Source organism: Neoarius graeffei, chromosome 2 (assembly GCF_027579695.1).
Source record: "Neoarius graeffei isolate fNeoGra1 chromosome 2, fNeoGra1.pri, whole genome shotgun sequence".
Taxonomy (NCBI): Eukaryota; Metazoa; Chordata; class Actinopteri; order Siluriformes; family Ariidae; genus Neoarius; species Neoarius graeffei.
This window is the reverse complement of record NC_083570.1, coordinates 28,433,291-28,450,242: the sequence shown is the minus strand read 5'-3', so window position 1 is coordinate 28,450,242 and position 16,952 is coordinate 28,433,291. Positions and strand designations below refer to the sequence as shown.

At 39.7% G+C, this 16,952-nt stretch overlaps 1 protein-coding gene across 1 annotated transcript in view; it reads left to right on the top strand.

Annotated features, from left to right (window-relative positions):
• gata4 (GATA binding protein 4) overlaps positions 1 to 9,916 on the top strand; it is a 29,416-nt gene extending 19,500 nt beyond the window's left edge. Inside the window, exons 2-6 of the mRNA XM_060914070.1 lie at positions 5,201 to 5,367; positions 6,734 to 6,859; positions 8,831 to 8,912; positions 9,130 to 9,260; positions 9,380 to 9,916. Coding sequence (XP_060770053.1) covers positions 5,201 to 5,367; positions 6,734 to 6,859; positions 8,831 to 8,912; positions 9,130 to 9,260; positions 9,380 to 9,493 — 620 coding nt within the window. The 3' untranslated portion in view covers positions 9,494 to 9,916. The remainder of the gene's footprint in view (positions 1 to 5,200; positions 5,368 to 6,733; positions 6,860 to 8,830; positions 8,913 to 9,129; positions 9,261 to 9,379) is intronic.
• The last annotated feature ends 7,036 nt before the right edge of the window (positions 9,917 to 16,952 follow it).

Genomic DNA, 16,952 nt, shown 5'->3' with positions numbered 1-16,952 from the left:
TGCTTTGCTCAAGGGCACTTCAGCCCAAGGCCCCCCATGTTAACCTAACCGCATGTCTTTGAACATGTATCTCACACTTACTAGCTTACTTATGGTCTTAGTTATGATTTATCAGAATAATGAATAATGATTTACTATCTCATAATAATTCTGAGACAGTGTTCTCATTATTAGGAAATACACTGCCCTGCCAAAAAAAAAATTGTGCAGTCTAAAGGTTGGACTGCCTTTAGCTTTGATTACATGCATTTACTGTGGCATTGTTTCAATAAACTTATGCAATGTCGCAACATTTATTTCAGTCCAGAGTTGTATTCATTTTTCACTGAGATCTTGTGTTGAGGATGAGAGAGTTTAACCACCTGCCTAAAGTCTTCTCCAGTACATCCCAAAGATCCCTAATGGGGTTAAGGTCGGGAATCTGTGGTAGCCAATTCATGTGTGAAAATGATTCCTCGTGCTCCCTGAACCACTCTTTCACAATCTGAGCCCTTATTTTACGCCTGTGCTATCAGGAAAGAAAAAAAATCCATTGATGTGGTAACCTGGTCATTCTGTACATTCAGGTAGTTAGCTGACTTCATTTTATTGCCTCATAACGTTGCTGAGCCTCAACCTGACCAACTGAAGCAACCCCAGATCATAACACTGCCTCCAGAGGCTTGTACAGTGGCTACTGTGCATGATAGATGCATCGCTTCATGAGCTTCCCTTCTTACCCTGACACACCAATCACTCAAGAATAGGGTAAATCTGGACTTATAAAACCTTTTTCCATTGCTCCAGAGTTCAATCTTTATGCTCCCTAGCAAACTGAAGCCTTTTCTCCTGATTATCCTCACTAAAACCTGATTTTCTTATGGCCACACAGCTGTTTAGTACCAATCCTGTGAGTTCTCATCACACTGTGAGTGTGGAAATGCTCTTAATTTCACTATTAAACATAGTTCTACTGTTGATTTTTTTTTTTTTTTTTTATGATTCGACTTCACCAAGCATTTGTGACCAAGATCTCTGATCATGGTCAGTCAGGATCTTTTTCCAACCATATTTTTTCCACAAAGTTGATGGTTCACCACTATCCTTCCAGGTTTTAATAATGTGTTGGACAGTTCTTAATCCAATTCCAGTCATTTCAGCAACCTCCTTAGATGTCTTCTTTGCTTGATGCAGGCCAATAATTTTACCCTTCTGAAACACATCTTTTCCATGAGCACAAGATGCGTTTTCTGACATGTTTCTTTAAGAAATGAGAAGCTATTCACTATATCAGTTAGAGTTAAAAGAATTGTTGCCAGCTGAAACACATTAATCACCACAGTAATTACCCAATCAAAGACTCTTATGTATTTGCTTATTTAAATCCAAATGGCAACTTTTGGGGGGCTGGGCAGTGTAATAAGTCTTTATTATGACATAGTATCTTATAATTATGAGATGCAAAGTCAAAATTATGAAATACATTCTCATAATGTAATTTCTTTCTCTTTTTTTCAGGTGACAGAAACAGTCTCCTATAAGTGGATTTGTATTTTTTTAATCACTGCATAATGCCACCCTACTAATTGCCAGCTCCCCAGGCCACAACCCCTTAAATTGACTACTCAAGCAACGTCCTAACTACAATGATTATTCCTAGTTAAATACCTTGTTATAATTTCTCCATCTTTGCTCAGGCATAAACCTGTACTGCTAGCTCCATAGCAAATTCTCTTGTTGAAGGAAGTGGTTAAATGAAGCTAAGCTTCGATATGCCAAGTACATGGATAATTTTATCTTTTAATCACCAATAAACAGACCTGTCAACATACAAAGAAGTGATTAGCAGAATCATTTGAATGTAAAGGAGGGTATAAGCACAAAAGCTTGTAGGCACGTTTCTTAGCAGTGTCACAGAAAATTGTAATGATTTACAATTTGATCCATCTCAAAGGAGATACGCAAAACCTTTATTTTTAAATACATTTCTGAGTGGATAGTATCTCCATCCTTGACTCTTGTATGCTGCATAATTGGGAATAAAAAATATATATATTTTTGAGAGTTAAAATCAACTGCAAAGTTGGCATTCGAGCTGCCCCACTGAGCCAGCCAGCCCTGAGTGAGTGACGTCACAGTGGGAACTGGTGCTATAGACCCCTTTCACTGACGTCACCCGAAACCAGAAGTAAACAAACCCTGCGCCATATTGGAAGACCAACAAACTCGTGATTAAGGGGAAATAATGGCAGCGCGCGGTATGTGAACCCACGAGGCACTTGATTCATCAAAAACCTACAATGGTAAACTTTTGTGCTGTGTTAGGGTGTTCTAACAAAGCTGATGGGAAAGGTGAAAAGAAGTCTTTCTTCAGAATACCAGCTGTGATTGAGACACAAGGGGAGCAAACCAAGGAGCTTTCTGCCAGGAGACAGAGAGAGTATTTAGCTGCTTTATGCAGAGCGGATCTGAATACCTCAAGTCTACAACAGTACAGAATATGTTCAGACCATTTTGTTACTGGTAAGTCACTAGGCTAGAGTGTTGTAGAACATTTTTTAAATGTTTACTGAATAAAAACATCCTTAATTTTATCACATTTATGTTATATATTTCATTTCTTTCTTTTGTTTTAATTTTCCTCCGTCCATCCCTCTTTGGATTTTAAATATAGTTTTTCCCCATGTCCAAATAATTCAAAGATATATAAATAAAAACAGATAAGTAGTCAGGTCCTCCTTATGTTTCCATTCTCCCTTGCCCCGAGTCTTATCATATGGGTCAAACCCATCTATCATGGCCAGTTTCTCCACATACCGTGCCCTTTCTGCAGCTGGTAATGTACTCACATAACCAGAATTATCAGCCATCGTGTCACTTCACTCATCGTGTCACTTCACAAGCTGTAATATCACTTCACTCTCATTCGTAGTTTGTTTTGTATTGTGAGTATGTATGTATGTATGTACTTGAGGTCTTCCAATATGGCGCCCTAACAAAATCTCGCGGCACGGTGACGTCACGCGGCGACCCTCTATAGACCAAAGTCAGACTCGGCAGACGAGAGTGATTGCAATGGCCTCTTCGTTCGGATTTATTGGAGATTCTTCGGATTCCTCAGATAGTAGTACATCTGACTGTGATAGTCCTGAAATTGGAGTGTGTGTACATGCTACTGCTATACACATAGAACCGTATCAGTTCAAACCATTGGAAAGTGACTCCGATAGTAACACGTCAGCCACGGAGGCCCCCACCTTACGAAATAAAGCCAGAGAAGAAAGCCATGGATGGAATTGAACTGACAGTCTCATGTGACTCTCATTAAAACAGAATAGGTATTATAACTTATGCAATGTACATGCACATGCATGCATTGTCACTGATAAAACGTAAAAGGCTAATTAAATAATTAGTCGAACTGAGACAATCACATTCTGAGGCAAATTAAATAATCTTATACTGGTAACTTAAATACACAATACAAGTTACATGTATTAATCTAAATGCAGGTAAACAATGAGTGTTGTTTTTTGCTATGTAACCAAATGAGAATTGCGTCTGTGCTCTCGCTTCTTGAAAGCCGAGCTTGTGGCCGATTGTTTTGAAACAATCTGACTTTCAGTTCTTCGTTCACTCGCTTCTTCCACATAAGGGCGACATATTGCTGCGGAGGCAAGCATATCCAGCAGAGAAATCTGATGACTGGTCCACTCATTCTCCATCTTCTCCATACTGAGTACTCTGCTATTACTGCTCAACTCACACTCCGGGAGAACTAGTGCAACTGAACTTACTTTCCTTTTCTTGTAGTTTTCTTTTCATTTAATTGTTGGTACTGCACCCTCTTTCAATACAGGCTTATAGCCAACGCTCCTCAACAGATCAGAGGTTTCATACGAGTCCTCAGTAAAATGTGCAGAGCAGAGGAGAGACCACTTCGTAGGTGCCCAATCTGTGAATTTCTCACAAAACTCGTCCAAATCTTTGCAGTTTGAACGTTCTTGGGCTATGAATGCAACATAAATCCACCTTCTGTTCTGTTGCTGCACCCTCCAGCAACACATGTATGTGGCATGGTGATAAACTAGCTCAAAATGGAGGATCGGAGTTGCAGTTAGCTCTGTGTTTTAGTATAGCGGAAATGGCGATGAGACTGATAGCCTTCCTGCTGTGACATCACAGATGTCAAGGTCATTCACTCAGACCGCTACCTATATGAATCACTTTAATCGTAAAAATTACTATATTACATTTATTGTTAACGCTTAAAACTATTCCTAATGCCATTCTTGAGCTCTCAAGACATTTATAAACAAAAAGTGAGGCCATGGTTCTGCGTATCTCCTTTAAGCAACCATTTTGAAAGGATCTTTCTTTTCAATTGTATGTGTGCTGTATATACATACAGTATAGTTAGGATGGGCGACACGGTGGTGTAGTAGTTAGTACTGTCACCTCGCAACAAGAAGGTTCTGGGTTTGAGCCCAGTGGCTGACGTGGGCCTTTCTGTGTGGAGTTTGCATGTTCTCCCCATGTCTGTGTGGGTTTCCTCTGGGTGCTCCAGTTTCCCCTACCATCCAAAGACTTAGGGTAGGTTAACTGACTACTCTAAATTGCCCATAGGTATGAATGGTTGAGAGGAGAAAACCTCTATAATAATCCAGTAGAAAGCAACAGGAAACCACTACTGTAATTCTGCCCTAGAAACTTTGATGGCTGGAGCTGTCAGAGCAGCCACGTCACTGTAGAGACGTGCAGTAGAGACGTGCAGTAGAGAGAAATAGAGAGAGAGAGAGAGCAAGAGAGTTAGCATGCTAATGCTTACATCTAACAAGGTAAATGAGCAGCTAGTAAAATAATAGATCTATGTGTAGCTAGCTAACCAATATAAGAAACAATGCTACAACATATATTAGGAATGTTTTAACACTGCAAATGACAGAAGGTGTTTATTTTGTGGAAAGATAAAATTCTCTTTGCATGGAAGCAGGTCTAGGCTAACATTGCTAGGATGTTAATAGAAATGTGTAATTTGAAGAAAAAAAAACAATAGCAAATACCAAACTCAGTGTGTCAGTATATATTTTTTAAAGGTTATAAGTACAACACATTAGCACCAATTTCAGGATATGGCATTCCAAAACCCTCTCCATCACTGGTTTAACTATGAGAATCATCTGAATGTTTTCTTTCTATTTCTCCCTCATTGTTTTTTTAGATCTGTTCGAAGATTTCGCCGAAGGCCGAGAGTGTGTGAACTGTGGGGCCATGTCCACTCCTTTGTGGCGGCGAGATGGGACTGGTCATTACCTGTGTAATGCATGTGGACTCTACCACAAGATGAATGGCATCAACAGGCCACTGATCAAACCCCAGAGACGACTTGTGAGTCATATCCAGTTTACTACATCGTTCGTTTGTGCTTCAGAGCATAACTGTGAAAATAGCGTCTTATTAGCATGTGTGATGTTCTTATATCCTTACCCACATGAGCTACTGGATAAGCAGCTGGAAAGGAGTGTCATATTTAAGAAAGAACAACAAAGGCTATAGTACAATTAAGGCGATAGTAACATATGGTAAATGTAATAGTACTGTTTTATATATTTTATATTTTATATGCAAGCAAATAAAATCGAATCATTTCACAGAAAACAAAAATAGATTCCAGAGATACTGAGGTGACATGGTGGTTATTTAATAAGAAGGCTTGACCATGAATTAATATATCAAGGCCGCAAGTTAATATTTTGAGGCCACTAACTAAGTAGCTATCAATTATTATGTCCTTGCCACGAGATACTAAAGTTGTAGTTATGAATTGTATAACTTGAACCCATGACTTGATACATTGAGGGAAGGTCATACTTATTACTGTATATGGCCGGTATTTAATTATTTTGGAGGAATTGAATGCCAATATGTCTTTATATGTATGTTCCTGTGAACCCATTGGTCTAACTCAGTTGATTTCTCTGTATCATAGTCATTTTTAGAATACAGCCATTGCCATAAGATCTTGATAAACAGCTTATGGCCTTAATTTATTAACTCATGACCATGGGGAACTCAACTTGAGGTCCTGAAGAACTTGAAGTCATGGCCAGAACTTAATTTGGCCACCAAAAAAGCAAAACACTGCAAATTAAAAATTATTGGGCGTGGGGAGGGGACTTTATAATGGATAGGAAGATAAGGGTTTTTTTAATTATCCTTCATTTTATCCCAAAACATACTTTCTTGAAGACACATGAAGCTAGCTAACACATGTTTTCAAACTACACTGAACAGCAAAAAGCGCTATCTACCCTCTTCCACATACAGTACACTTTCTCACAGATGCTTGTGATTGTTCTAGTGTCACTATGATGGACAGGGTAGAGATTAAAGTGATCCCTCCCACCCAGACAATTTTGCTCCCACTGGTGAACAATATTTTCAATATGGTGAACACTTTTCTCAGTGACAGGAATATCTGTTTAACCTTTCTTGGCCTTCACATGGAAAGAGATGCATTCATGTATCATCAACAGTCTAAGCATACTTATATATTGTACTATTTTGTTTACAGTAATATACTACACCCTAAATCTTTACGTTATTTGTTCTTATCCATAAAATGTCAAAAATCTTTCAGAAGGAACGTTCAGAAGGAAGGAAGAGCTAGTCTGGGCAGGGCTGAGGTTTCTCAAAAAAAAAAAACCACCAGAGAGTAACAGCTGTCTCTTTCTCTTAAAACACTCCCACTCAGTCTGCTTCCAGGAGAGTGGGCCTATCCTGTACGAACTGTCACACCACAACCACCACTCTGTGGAGACGAAATGCAGAAGGAGAGCCCGTGTGCAATGCCTGTGGCCTCTACATGAAACTACATGGGGTGAGAGCCAGAGCAACAATATTTTCAATATGTGTGATGACAGACTTTAAAATCCAAATTAACTGGAGTTATGATTAAACTTCTACCATCATAAGGAGACACTAAGCCAAAAGATGGATGTTCTACCCTTATGACATTATTAAATATAATATAAAAGCATATATATTTTTAAATCTATACATTATGTACAGTATGCATAACTACAGTGGTGCTTGAAAGTTTGTGAACCCTTTAGAATTTCCTATATTTCTGCATAAATATGAACTAAAACATCATCAGATTTTCACACAAGTCCTAAAAGTAGATAAAGAGAACCCAGTAAAACAAATGGCACAAAAATATTATACTTGGTCATTTATTTATTGAGGAAAATGATCCAATATTACATATCTGTGAGTGGCAAAAGTATGTGAACCTCTAGGATTAGCAGTTAATTTGAAGGTGAAATTAGAGTCAGGTGTTTTCAATCAATGGGACGACAATCAGGTGTGAGTGGGCACCCTGTTTTATTTAAAGAACAGGGATCTATCAAAGTCTGATCTTCACAACACATGTTTGTGGAAGTGTATCATGGCACGAACAAAGGAGATTTCTGAGGACCTCAGAAAAAGCGTTGCTGATGCTCATCAGGCTGGAAAAGGTTACAAAACCATCTCTAAAGAGTTTGGACTCCACCAATCCACAGTCAGACAGATTGTGTACAAATGGAGGAAATTCAAGACCATTGTTACCCTCCCCAGGAGTGGTCGACCAACAAAGATCACTCCATGAGCAAGGTGTGTGATAGTCGGCGAGGTCATAAAGGACCCCAAGGTAACTTCTAAGCAACTGAAGACCTCTCTCACATTAACATTAGCCAATGTTCATGAGTCCACCATCAGGAGAACACTGAACAACAATGGTGTGCATGGCAGGGTTGCAAGGAGAAAGCCACTGCTCTCCAAAAAGAACATTGCTGCTCATCTGCAGTTTGCTAAAGATCATGTGGACAAGCCAGAAGGCTACTGGAAAATGTTTTGTGGACAAATGAGATCAAAATAGAACTTTTTGGTTTCAATGAGAAGCGTTATGTTTGGAGAAAGGAAAGCACTGCATTCCAACATAAGAACCTTATCCCATCTGTGAAACATGGTGGTGGTAGTATCATCGTTTGGGCCTGTTTTGCTGCATCTGGGCCAGGACGGCTTGCCATCATTGTTGGAACAATGAATTCTGAATTATACCAGCGAATTCTAAAGGAAAATATCAGGACATTTGTCCATGAAATAAATCTCAAGAGAAGGTGAGTCAAGCAGCAAGACAGCAACCCTAAGCATACAAGTCGTTCTACCAAAGAATGGTTAAAGAAGAATAAAGTTAATGTTTTGGAATGGCCAAGTCAAAGTCCTGACCTTAATCCAATGGAAATGTTGTGGAAGGACCTGAAGCGAGCAGTTCATGTGAGGAAACCCACCGACATCCCAGAGTTGAAGCTGCTCTGTACGGAGGAACGGGCTAAAATTCCTCCAAGCCAGTGTGCAGGACTGATCAACAGTTACCGCAAATGTTTAGTTGCAGTTATTGCTGCACAAGGGGGTCACACCAGATACTGAAAGCAAGTGTTCACATACTTTTGCCACTCACAGATATGTAATATTGGATCATTTTCCTCAATAAATAAATGACCAAGTATAATATTTTTGTCTCATTTGTTTAACTGGGTTCTCTTTATCTACTTTTAGGACTTGTGTGAAAATCCGATGATGTTTTAGGTCATATTTATTCAGAAATATAGAAAATTCTAAAGGGTTCACAAACTTTCAAGCACCACTGTATTTCAATATCTTTGAATAATAGCGTTCTCTATAATAACAATATGGTCTTGATTCTCAGTAAGGTCAAAGCAGCAATGGATTTACATACATAGTCTTGATATGTAGGCTTACTGCCACCAGTGAATCAGAAATTTTGAACAAATTTTCTCCAACACAGGTTCCTCGTCCTCTTGCCATGAAAAAGGAAGGTATTCAAACACGCAAGCGCAAACCCAAAAACCTCAACAAGTCCAAGCCAGGTATGAAAGTGTCTTCTTACACTGTAGTTCTCAAAGCAGGTGTTAGGGAACAACCCCCTACCCCCAGGGGTCAGTGAAGCATAGCCAGGGGTCTATGATTTTTTTTAAACTTAGGAATAAGCTAAGATTTAGAAACCTGAATTATCATTATTCATCATAATTCAGTGTGAAATAAAAATGAACAAATAATAACGAATGCTTACATGATGATTGACAGGAAACCCTGGGAATGATGGTCACGCCCCTTCTAATGCAACCAGCACTGGTGGCAATACAATAGAACCCCGCCCAATCAAGAATGAGCCAGACACGCCCACTCTCTATTCCCATCATAACATACATACACAAGTGAGTACACAAGATTGTATATTTGAACATAGCTTTAGTTTGGTCTATCAGAATCAGGCAGGTGAATGCTTGAGGTTGAGGTGTACGTATAATAACAACTACTAGTGCTTTCTATCTAGATCTCATACATGGGAGGCCAAAGTGTGGCTTCATCGCTGAAACTTTCTCCAGGAGCCCATAGTGGAGCACCCAGCTCCAAAAATGAGCCTTGGAACAACTTGATTCTCACATGAACCTGCTGTCTTTCAGTCAAATGTTACAGTTTCCATCAGCGTACCAAACCAGTGATGGTGAAAGGGAATGAATGGGCAACCCAAATATGAAACCATACATGTCAAACACAACCATGACACAGCAGAGGATACTGCAAGAACAGTGGAAATCAGAATTGACAGAAAGCAAAAGAAACCGAAACTGTCAAGAAACAAGAAATCATTCAGGCAAAATAAAGGTCACTGAAGCAATCTGCATGATACCTGAGACCAACGTACAGGAAAGTAAGCTGGTCAAATACTCACAGACTGCTGGAATTACTCCACCGATAAAGTGTCTTCAGTATTTATAAAGTGACAATTAAACAACCTAATGTGCCTTTATTTCTTTAATTCATTGATCTCAGTGTTTTATTACTGAAAACCTGTATGTGTTTACTACTAGCTGTGCTAAATTTCATTATATCTAAAAATGACACTCCCTGTCCAAGAATCATCTCTTCAAATAAAGAAAAAGTCTGATTCAAGAGAATTTTATATATATATATATATATATATATATATATATATATATATATATAGCACTCCTCATATAGTCAAAACATATTTTGTTTGAGTTACAGTTTGACTTTGAGATCATTAAAAACACCCATAATAAGCAACATCTTTTAATACTGTACGTATCTGTGAATTTGTCAGATTTGTCAGTTAGTTTTCCAGTCGTGTCTTCATAATGCAATTAAGAAATGAAAAAGCGAAAATTAAAAGGGGAAGGGGCACAGAAAACTGGGACGGGATTTCAGAAAATCTGTCAAAAATATATCTTCCAGTAAATAACAAAAAAATAATTTTCAATGTTCGATGATGCACTGCAAAGTCCTCACTTTAATTCGATTTTTTTTCCTGGTAATTTTAAGAAGAACACCTAATATTTATTGACTTGAAGCAAACAGGGTTAAGTCTTTTTTTCATGTTCACAGGTAGCCGATAGCACTGGGTCCGAATTCTGCCTAAGTCGGTGTAGATGTGGATCCGTTTTAAAGTGTTAAGTTTTTTTTCAGTCGACTGTGAGAAAAAATGTTCTGCTCATTTTTTTTTTCAATGTATAAAAATGTATGTATGGCTGTATGTATTGACACTTTGCTCTATTATTATGGTTAACCTCAATGTGTTGCACAAAGACACTAGATTGTGCAAAGGACAAATATTAAGAGCTGTATTCTCTCCCTGTTTTTTTTCCCCTCTGAGTAGCTGATCTTTCAGAGGAACTTAATTAAAATAAATAAGAATCAAAGAAGACTCTTTTTGCTATTTATTTATTGTGTCTATAAAATGACTAAATATTTTAGAAATACATTATGTAAGAAAGAAATGTATGGATGTATTTCATACCTTTTTAAAACAAAATAAATTACTGCAATGATCACTAATCATATCCATGCATGTAACCATATACTGTCGAAAAACACTGTTTTGTTGATCATGCTGAAGGAAGAAGCTGACTTCAGCTCCAAACCAATTGAAGCTTCCCTGGCAATAAAGGCAGCGCGCGATTAGAGAGGCGGGGCATCACACCAGCCGCTCTGAACGCCTATTGGCTGCTCGACTCTAAGCCCATGACACGAAACCAATCACAAGCCTCAGTTGATCTGACGTTTCACGCGATTTGGACACATAGGTGGGAGGGACTCGTGCTGTGTGCCCTATGAGAATAAAAACATGAAATCTGCGAAAGTCAGTGCAGAAGCTGAATATAATTTCACCGCCTGTTAAACTATAAATTATTTATATATATATATTTTAAAAAAATGGATATCCTGAAGTCATTAGGGCATCCAGAGGAAATATACAACCTGTTCAAATTCAAAATGGGAGGCTGTAGGACTGTGATGCCCAAATTGGATTATGTAAGTAATTTATTTTTTTCCAGGATGCGCATTTATCGTCAAGTCCCTCTCAGCATTTTGAGACAAATTGAGATTTTGTCTTGTATCCTTTAGAGATTTAATTTGACTGAAAAACATGACGTTTCCTGTAATCGGCTTTGTGGGATTATCGTGTGTGTGTGTGTGTGTGTGTGTGTCAGTTCTTGTACTAATTCCTGCGCGCGCGCGCTCAAAAGTCTAACAAGGCATGCTTTAAAGAGTTAAAAAGCCAGAAAGCTACATATGAGGACAACAACACTATATGCTGTCCAAAAGGAATGTGTACACTTGACCATTACTCTCAGTTGTGCATGTTGATGTTGAACATCCCATTCCAGATTTAGTCCTCCCTTTGATGTTGTAATGACGTCCGGGGGCAATCGCAGGGCTGGCCCCACCTAAGAGGGAGACCGAAAGAAAATTTACAGTGGTGCTTGAAACTTTGTGAACCATTTAGAATTTTCTATATTTCTGCATAAATATGACCTAAAACATCAAAAGATTTTCACACAAGTCCTAAAAGTAGATAAAGATAACCCGGTTAAACCAATGAGACAAAAATATTACTTGGTCATTTATTTATTGAGGAAAATGATCCAATATTACACATCTGTAAGTAGTAAAAGTATGTGAACTTTGCTTTCAGTAGGCTATCTGGTGTGACCCCCCGCAGCAATAACTGCACCTAAACATTTGCGGTAACTGTTGATCAGTCCTGCACACCGGCTTGGAGGAATTTTAGCCCGTTCCTCCGTACAGAACAGCTTCAACTCTGGGATGTTGGTGGGTTTCTTCACATGAACTGCTCGCTTCACGTCCTTCTGCAACATTTCGATTGGATTAAGTTCAGGACTTTGACTTGGCCAATCCAAAATATTAAATTTATTCTTCTTTAATGTACTTAGGGTCGTTGTCTTGCTGCATGACCCACCTTCTCTTGAGATTCAGTTCATGGACAAATGTCCTGACAGTTTCCTTTAGAATTCGCTGGTATAGTTCAGAATTCATTGTTCCATCAATGATGGCAAGCCATCCTGGCCCAGATGCAGCAAAACAGGCCCAAACCATGATACTACCACCACGTTTTACACATGGGATAAGGTTCTTATGCTGGAATGCAGCATTTTCCTTTCTCCAAACATAACACTTTTCATTTAAACCAAAAAGTTCTATTTTGGTCTCCTCCGTCCACAAAACATTTTTCCAATACCCTTCTGACTCGTCCATGTGATCTTTAGCAAACTGCAAACAAGCAGCAATGTTCTTTTTGGAGAGCAGTGGCTTTCTCCTTGCAACCCTGCCATGCACACCATTGTTGTTCAGTGTTCTCCTGATGGTGGACTCATGAACATTAACATTAGCCAATGTGAGAGAGGCCTTCAGTTGCTTAGAAGTTACCCTGGGGTCCTGTGTGACCTTGCCCACTATTACATGCCTTGCTCTTGGAGTGATCTTTGTTGGTCGACCACTCCTGGGGAGGGTAACAATGGTCTTGAATTTCCTCCATTTGTGCACAATCTGTCTGACTGTGGCTTGGTGGAGTCCAAACTCTTTAGAGATGGTTTTGTAACCTTTTCCAGCCTGATGCGCATCAACAACGCTTTTTCTGAAGTCCTCAGAAACCTCCTTTGCTCATGCCATGATACACAAATGTGTTGTCAAGATCAGACTTTCATAAATCCCTGTTCTTTAAATAAAACAGGGTGCCCACTCACACCTGATTGTCATCCCATTGATTGAAAACACCTGACTCTAATTTCACCTTCAAATTAACTGCTAATCCTAGAGGTTCACATACTTTTCCCAGTCACATATATGTAATATTGGATCATTTTCCTCAATAAATAAATGACCAAGTATAATATTTTTACCTCATTTGTTTAACTGGGTTCTCTTTATCTACTTTTAGGACTTGTGTGAAAATCTGATGATGTTTTAGGTCATATTTATGCAGAAATCTAGAAAATTCTAAAGGGTTCCCAAACTGTCAAGCACCACTGTATCACAAGGATATTTTATTTATTTACTTACTTATTTATCCTCACCCTAGAGACTTTTTTAAAACCAGCTGGCTTGGGGTTTGTCTGTTCAAATCATTTTAAACATCACTGCTGTTTCTCCAGAATATATTGTATATTTACAGTGGTGCTTGAAAGTTTGTGAACCCTTTAGAATTTTCTAAAACTCATCAGATTTTCACATAAGTCCTAAAAGTAGATAAAGAGAACCCAGTTAAACAAATGAGACAAAAATATTATACTTGGTCATTTATTTATTTATGTGAGCCTTTGCTTTCAGTATCTGGTGTGACCCCCTTGTCACACCAGACAAGGCCAGCAGAGACCATCCACATCAGATCTGCTTTAATATCAACAGATCTTCGATTAAGGTACGTGAATCTTTTCGTCATGGCACACCTTCAGCCTGTTCGGTGTGCTGAGTGCAGGACGCTTAGTCATTCTTCCTCTGTCGCTAGTGATAGCTTTATTTGTGATAAGTGCAGATTAGTTAGCTCTCTGACGGAGAAGATTGCAGTCCTAGAAGCACATATCCAGGATTTAGAGAAGGCCAGTGAGAACGAGAAAAGCACTCGGAGAGCGCAGACCTCTGCCAAGAATCCTTTAAAAAAATCCGAGATCCAGAAGGTGATCCGGATCACCGCCAAAATTTAATGGATTCTTACTTGTGCCCAGTCACACACCTGGAAAAAATTTCAGAGCAATCCGTTCATAACGTTTTCCGTAATGTTGCTAACAGACAAACCAACAAACAAACCAACGCTACCGAAAACATAACCTCCTTGGCGGAGGTAATAAACAAACTGCATGGTGGTGCGAAAGCTTGCTGAGGCAGGGAGCATGGGTGTGTGTGAGAAAGAAAGAGAGGAATTGAGGGGTAAGTAAAAAAATAAAATAAATAAATAAAACAAAAAGGAGTCCTTTTTTTAAACGTATACAGCTCTATTTAATAAACTTTATTGGCCACTTTGCTAGCTAGCGCTTCATTAAAACACTCCGCATGATGTTTACGCCACCGGCTGCTATGGCTGCGGCCGTGATTTCATTTCATCCAGAACTCCGTCCCAAACCGGCCACTACTACACTAACTAGCCTGCCTAAATGGCGCACTTCATTGTGTTCCAACACACGACCTAGTGTGCTAGATTGCAATTTGAGACGTTGCCAGCACAGCAGACTGTTATATACAATTAGCACCCCTGCTGGCTGGAATGAATAGTAGGAATATCATTGCGCATATGCTGTACTGAATCAAGCCCCCCCCCCCAAAAAAAATGACACAGTAGAAAAGCACTCGGAGAGCGCAGACCTCTGCCAAGAATCCTTTAAAAAAATCCGGGATCCAGAAGGTGATCCGGATCATTGCCAAAATTTAATGGATTGTTACTTGTGCCCAGTCACACCTCGGGGAAAAATTTTCAGAGCAATCCGTTCATTGCTTTTTCCGTAATGTTGCTAACAGACAAACAAACCAACGCTACCGAAAACATAACCTCCTTGGCGGAGGTAATAATGAGAACAGTGTAGTTTCTGTAGGGGAAAGTCTGGATGCCCTAGGTGGAGTTAGTAATCCCCCAACTCCGGCATTACACCCCTTACAGCGGGTCAAATGGGTGACAACTAGGCGGCATAAGCATAGAGCCAAAGCTACCACTGAGGCTCGCCCACGGGAGCACCACTCCTCTCCGCTTCTTGTGTCGAGCAGGTTTGCTCTCCTTAGTGATGCACCCACTGAGAAACCTGAAAGAACTCTGGTTATAGGGAACTCTATCATACGGCACGTGAAATTAGCTCAGCCTTTAGGGGCACCAGCAGCTTTAGTCAGGTGTATACCAGGAGCCAGGGTGCCGGACATAGCAGGTAATCTTAGGTTCTTAGGCAAGCACAGGTTCTCAAAGATAGTTATCCATGCAGGAGCTAATGATCTACGCCTTCGTCAGTCTGAGGTTACTAAGATTAACTTTGTAGAGGTGTTTAAATTAGCAAAGACGATGTCCGATGCTGTAGTATGCTCTGGCCCCATCCCAATGCGGCATGGCGATATAGCTTACAGCGGGTTATGGTCACTGAACTGCTGGTTGTCCAGGTGGTGCTCTGAAAGCAATTACAGATAATTGGGCTAATTTTGAAGGCACTGCTGGCTGGTTAGGGCAGGACGGTATCCATCCCCCTTGGGAAGGTGCTGCTCTCATTTCTTGCAGCATAGGTCATAGTCTCAGAACAGGCCTAGTTAATTTCTGGCAATCCAGAGACAAGGCCAGGGAGCAGACGAACAGGCTAAACCGACTGTCTGCTAGCTGCAGAGTCGTCACTCAGGGTCCACTACATCGAGACTGTGTCTGTTCCCCAAGCTCAACAAAAAAGTAGAAATACTCAGTTTGTTCCAGTAAACTAATCAATATAAAAATGGGTCATACTGACTGTACAGCCGCTGCCAGCACCTTTGATCTAAAGGTGGGGCTATAAAATATTAGATCTCTTACATCTAAAGCACTAATGGTTAATGAACTTATTACTGATCAGGAGTTTAATGTATTGTTTAACAGAAACCTGGATTAAGTCAAATGAATATATAGCATTAAATGAAGCTAGTTCTCCTGGAAACAGTTACATACACCAGCCTCGTCTAACTGGCAGAGGAGGAGGCGTCGTGGTTATTTATAATGATTATCTAGGTGTAACACACAAACCTGGTTATAAATTTAACCCTTTGGTGACTGACCCCTTGAAAATGGTTCCTCCAGGAACCATGACGTTTCAGTTGTCAAGACAACGGAAAAACTAAAATACAAATACAAGAGCATTTTGTTTTGTGCACAAGAGCATTGTGACGTATCTTTCTGTTTTTGTATTTTAGTTTTTCCATTGTCTTGACAACTGAAACGTCATCGTTCCTGGAGGAACCATTTTCAAGGGGTCAGTCACCAAAGGGTTAATACATTTGAAGCTCTTCATACTAATATAATGTATGTAGCCTCGAAAAAAAGTCTACTCAGTTAATTATGTTACTTATTATTTACAGGCCCCCAGGGGCATATTCTGAGTTTCTTTCTGAATTTGCAGATTTTATCTCTGACCTGGTTATTTCATTAGACAAAGCTTTAGTTGTTGGAGATTTTAAGATTCACTTTGATAACCCAGAAGACCCTTTGAAAACAGCGTTTGTGTCCATTTTAGATTCAGTAGGGGTTAATCAGAATGTCATAGGACCGACCCATGGTGGTGGTTAGAGCCCTGCACTCCCGCGGGAGTCCCGCGGGACCCGCCGCAAAGCAGTGCGGTGCAGGACAAATTTTGAAAGCTCGCGGGCGGGAGGGGGAGTGCACAATGCGGGCGGGAGAGGTGATTATCTGCAGTCCCGCTAACTAAAAACGTGTTTAAAATAAAATTTATAAATGATTAATTTATGTCTATCATATATAATTTGTGCTGGATATTTTATTTGGCATTAATAAAAACATTTTAAGATGTCTAAATTTGCGGATGTGGTTGTGGCAGCGGGGGCATGGCCAAGCAGCAGTCTGTGAATGGAGGGCG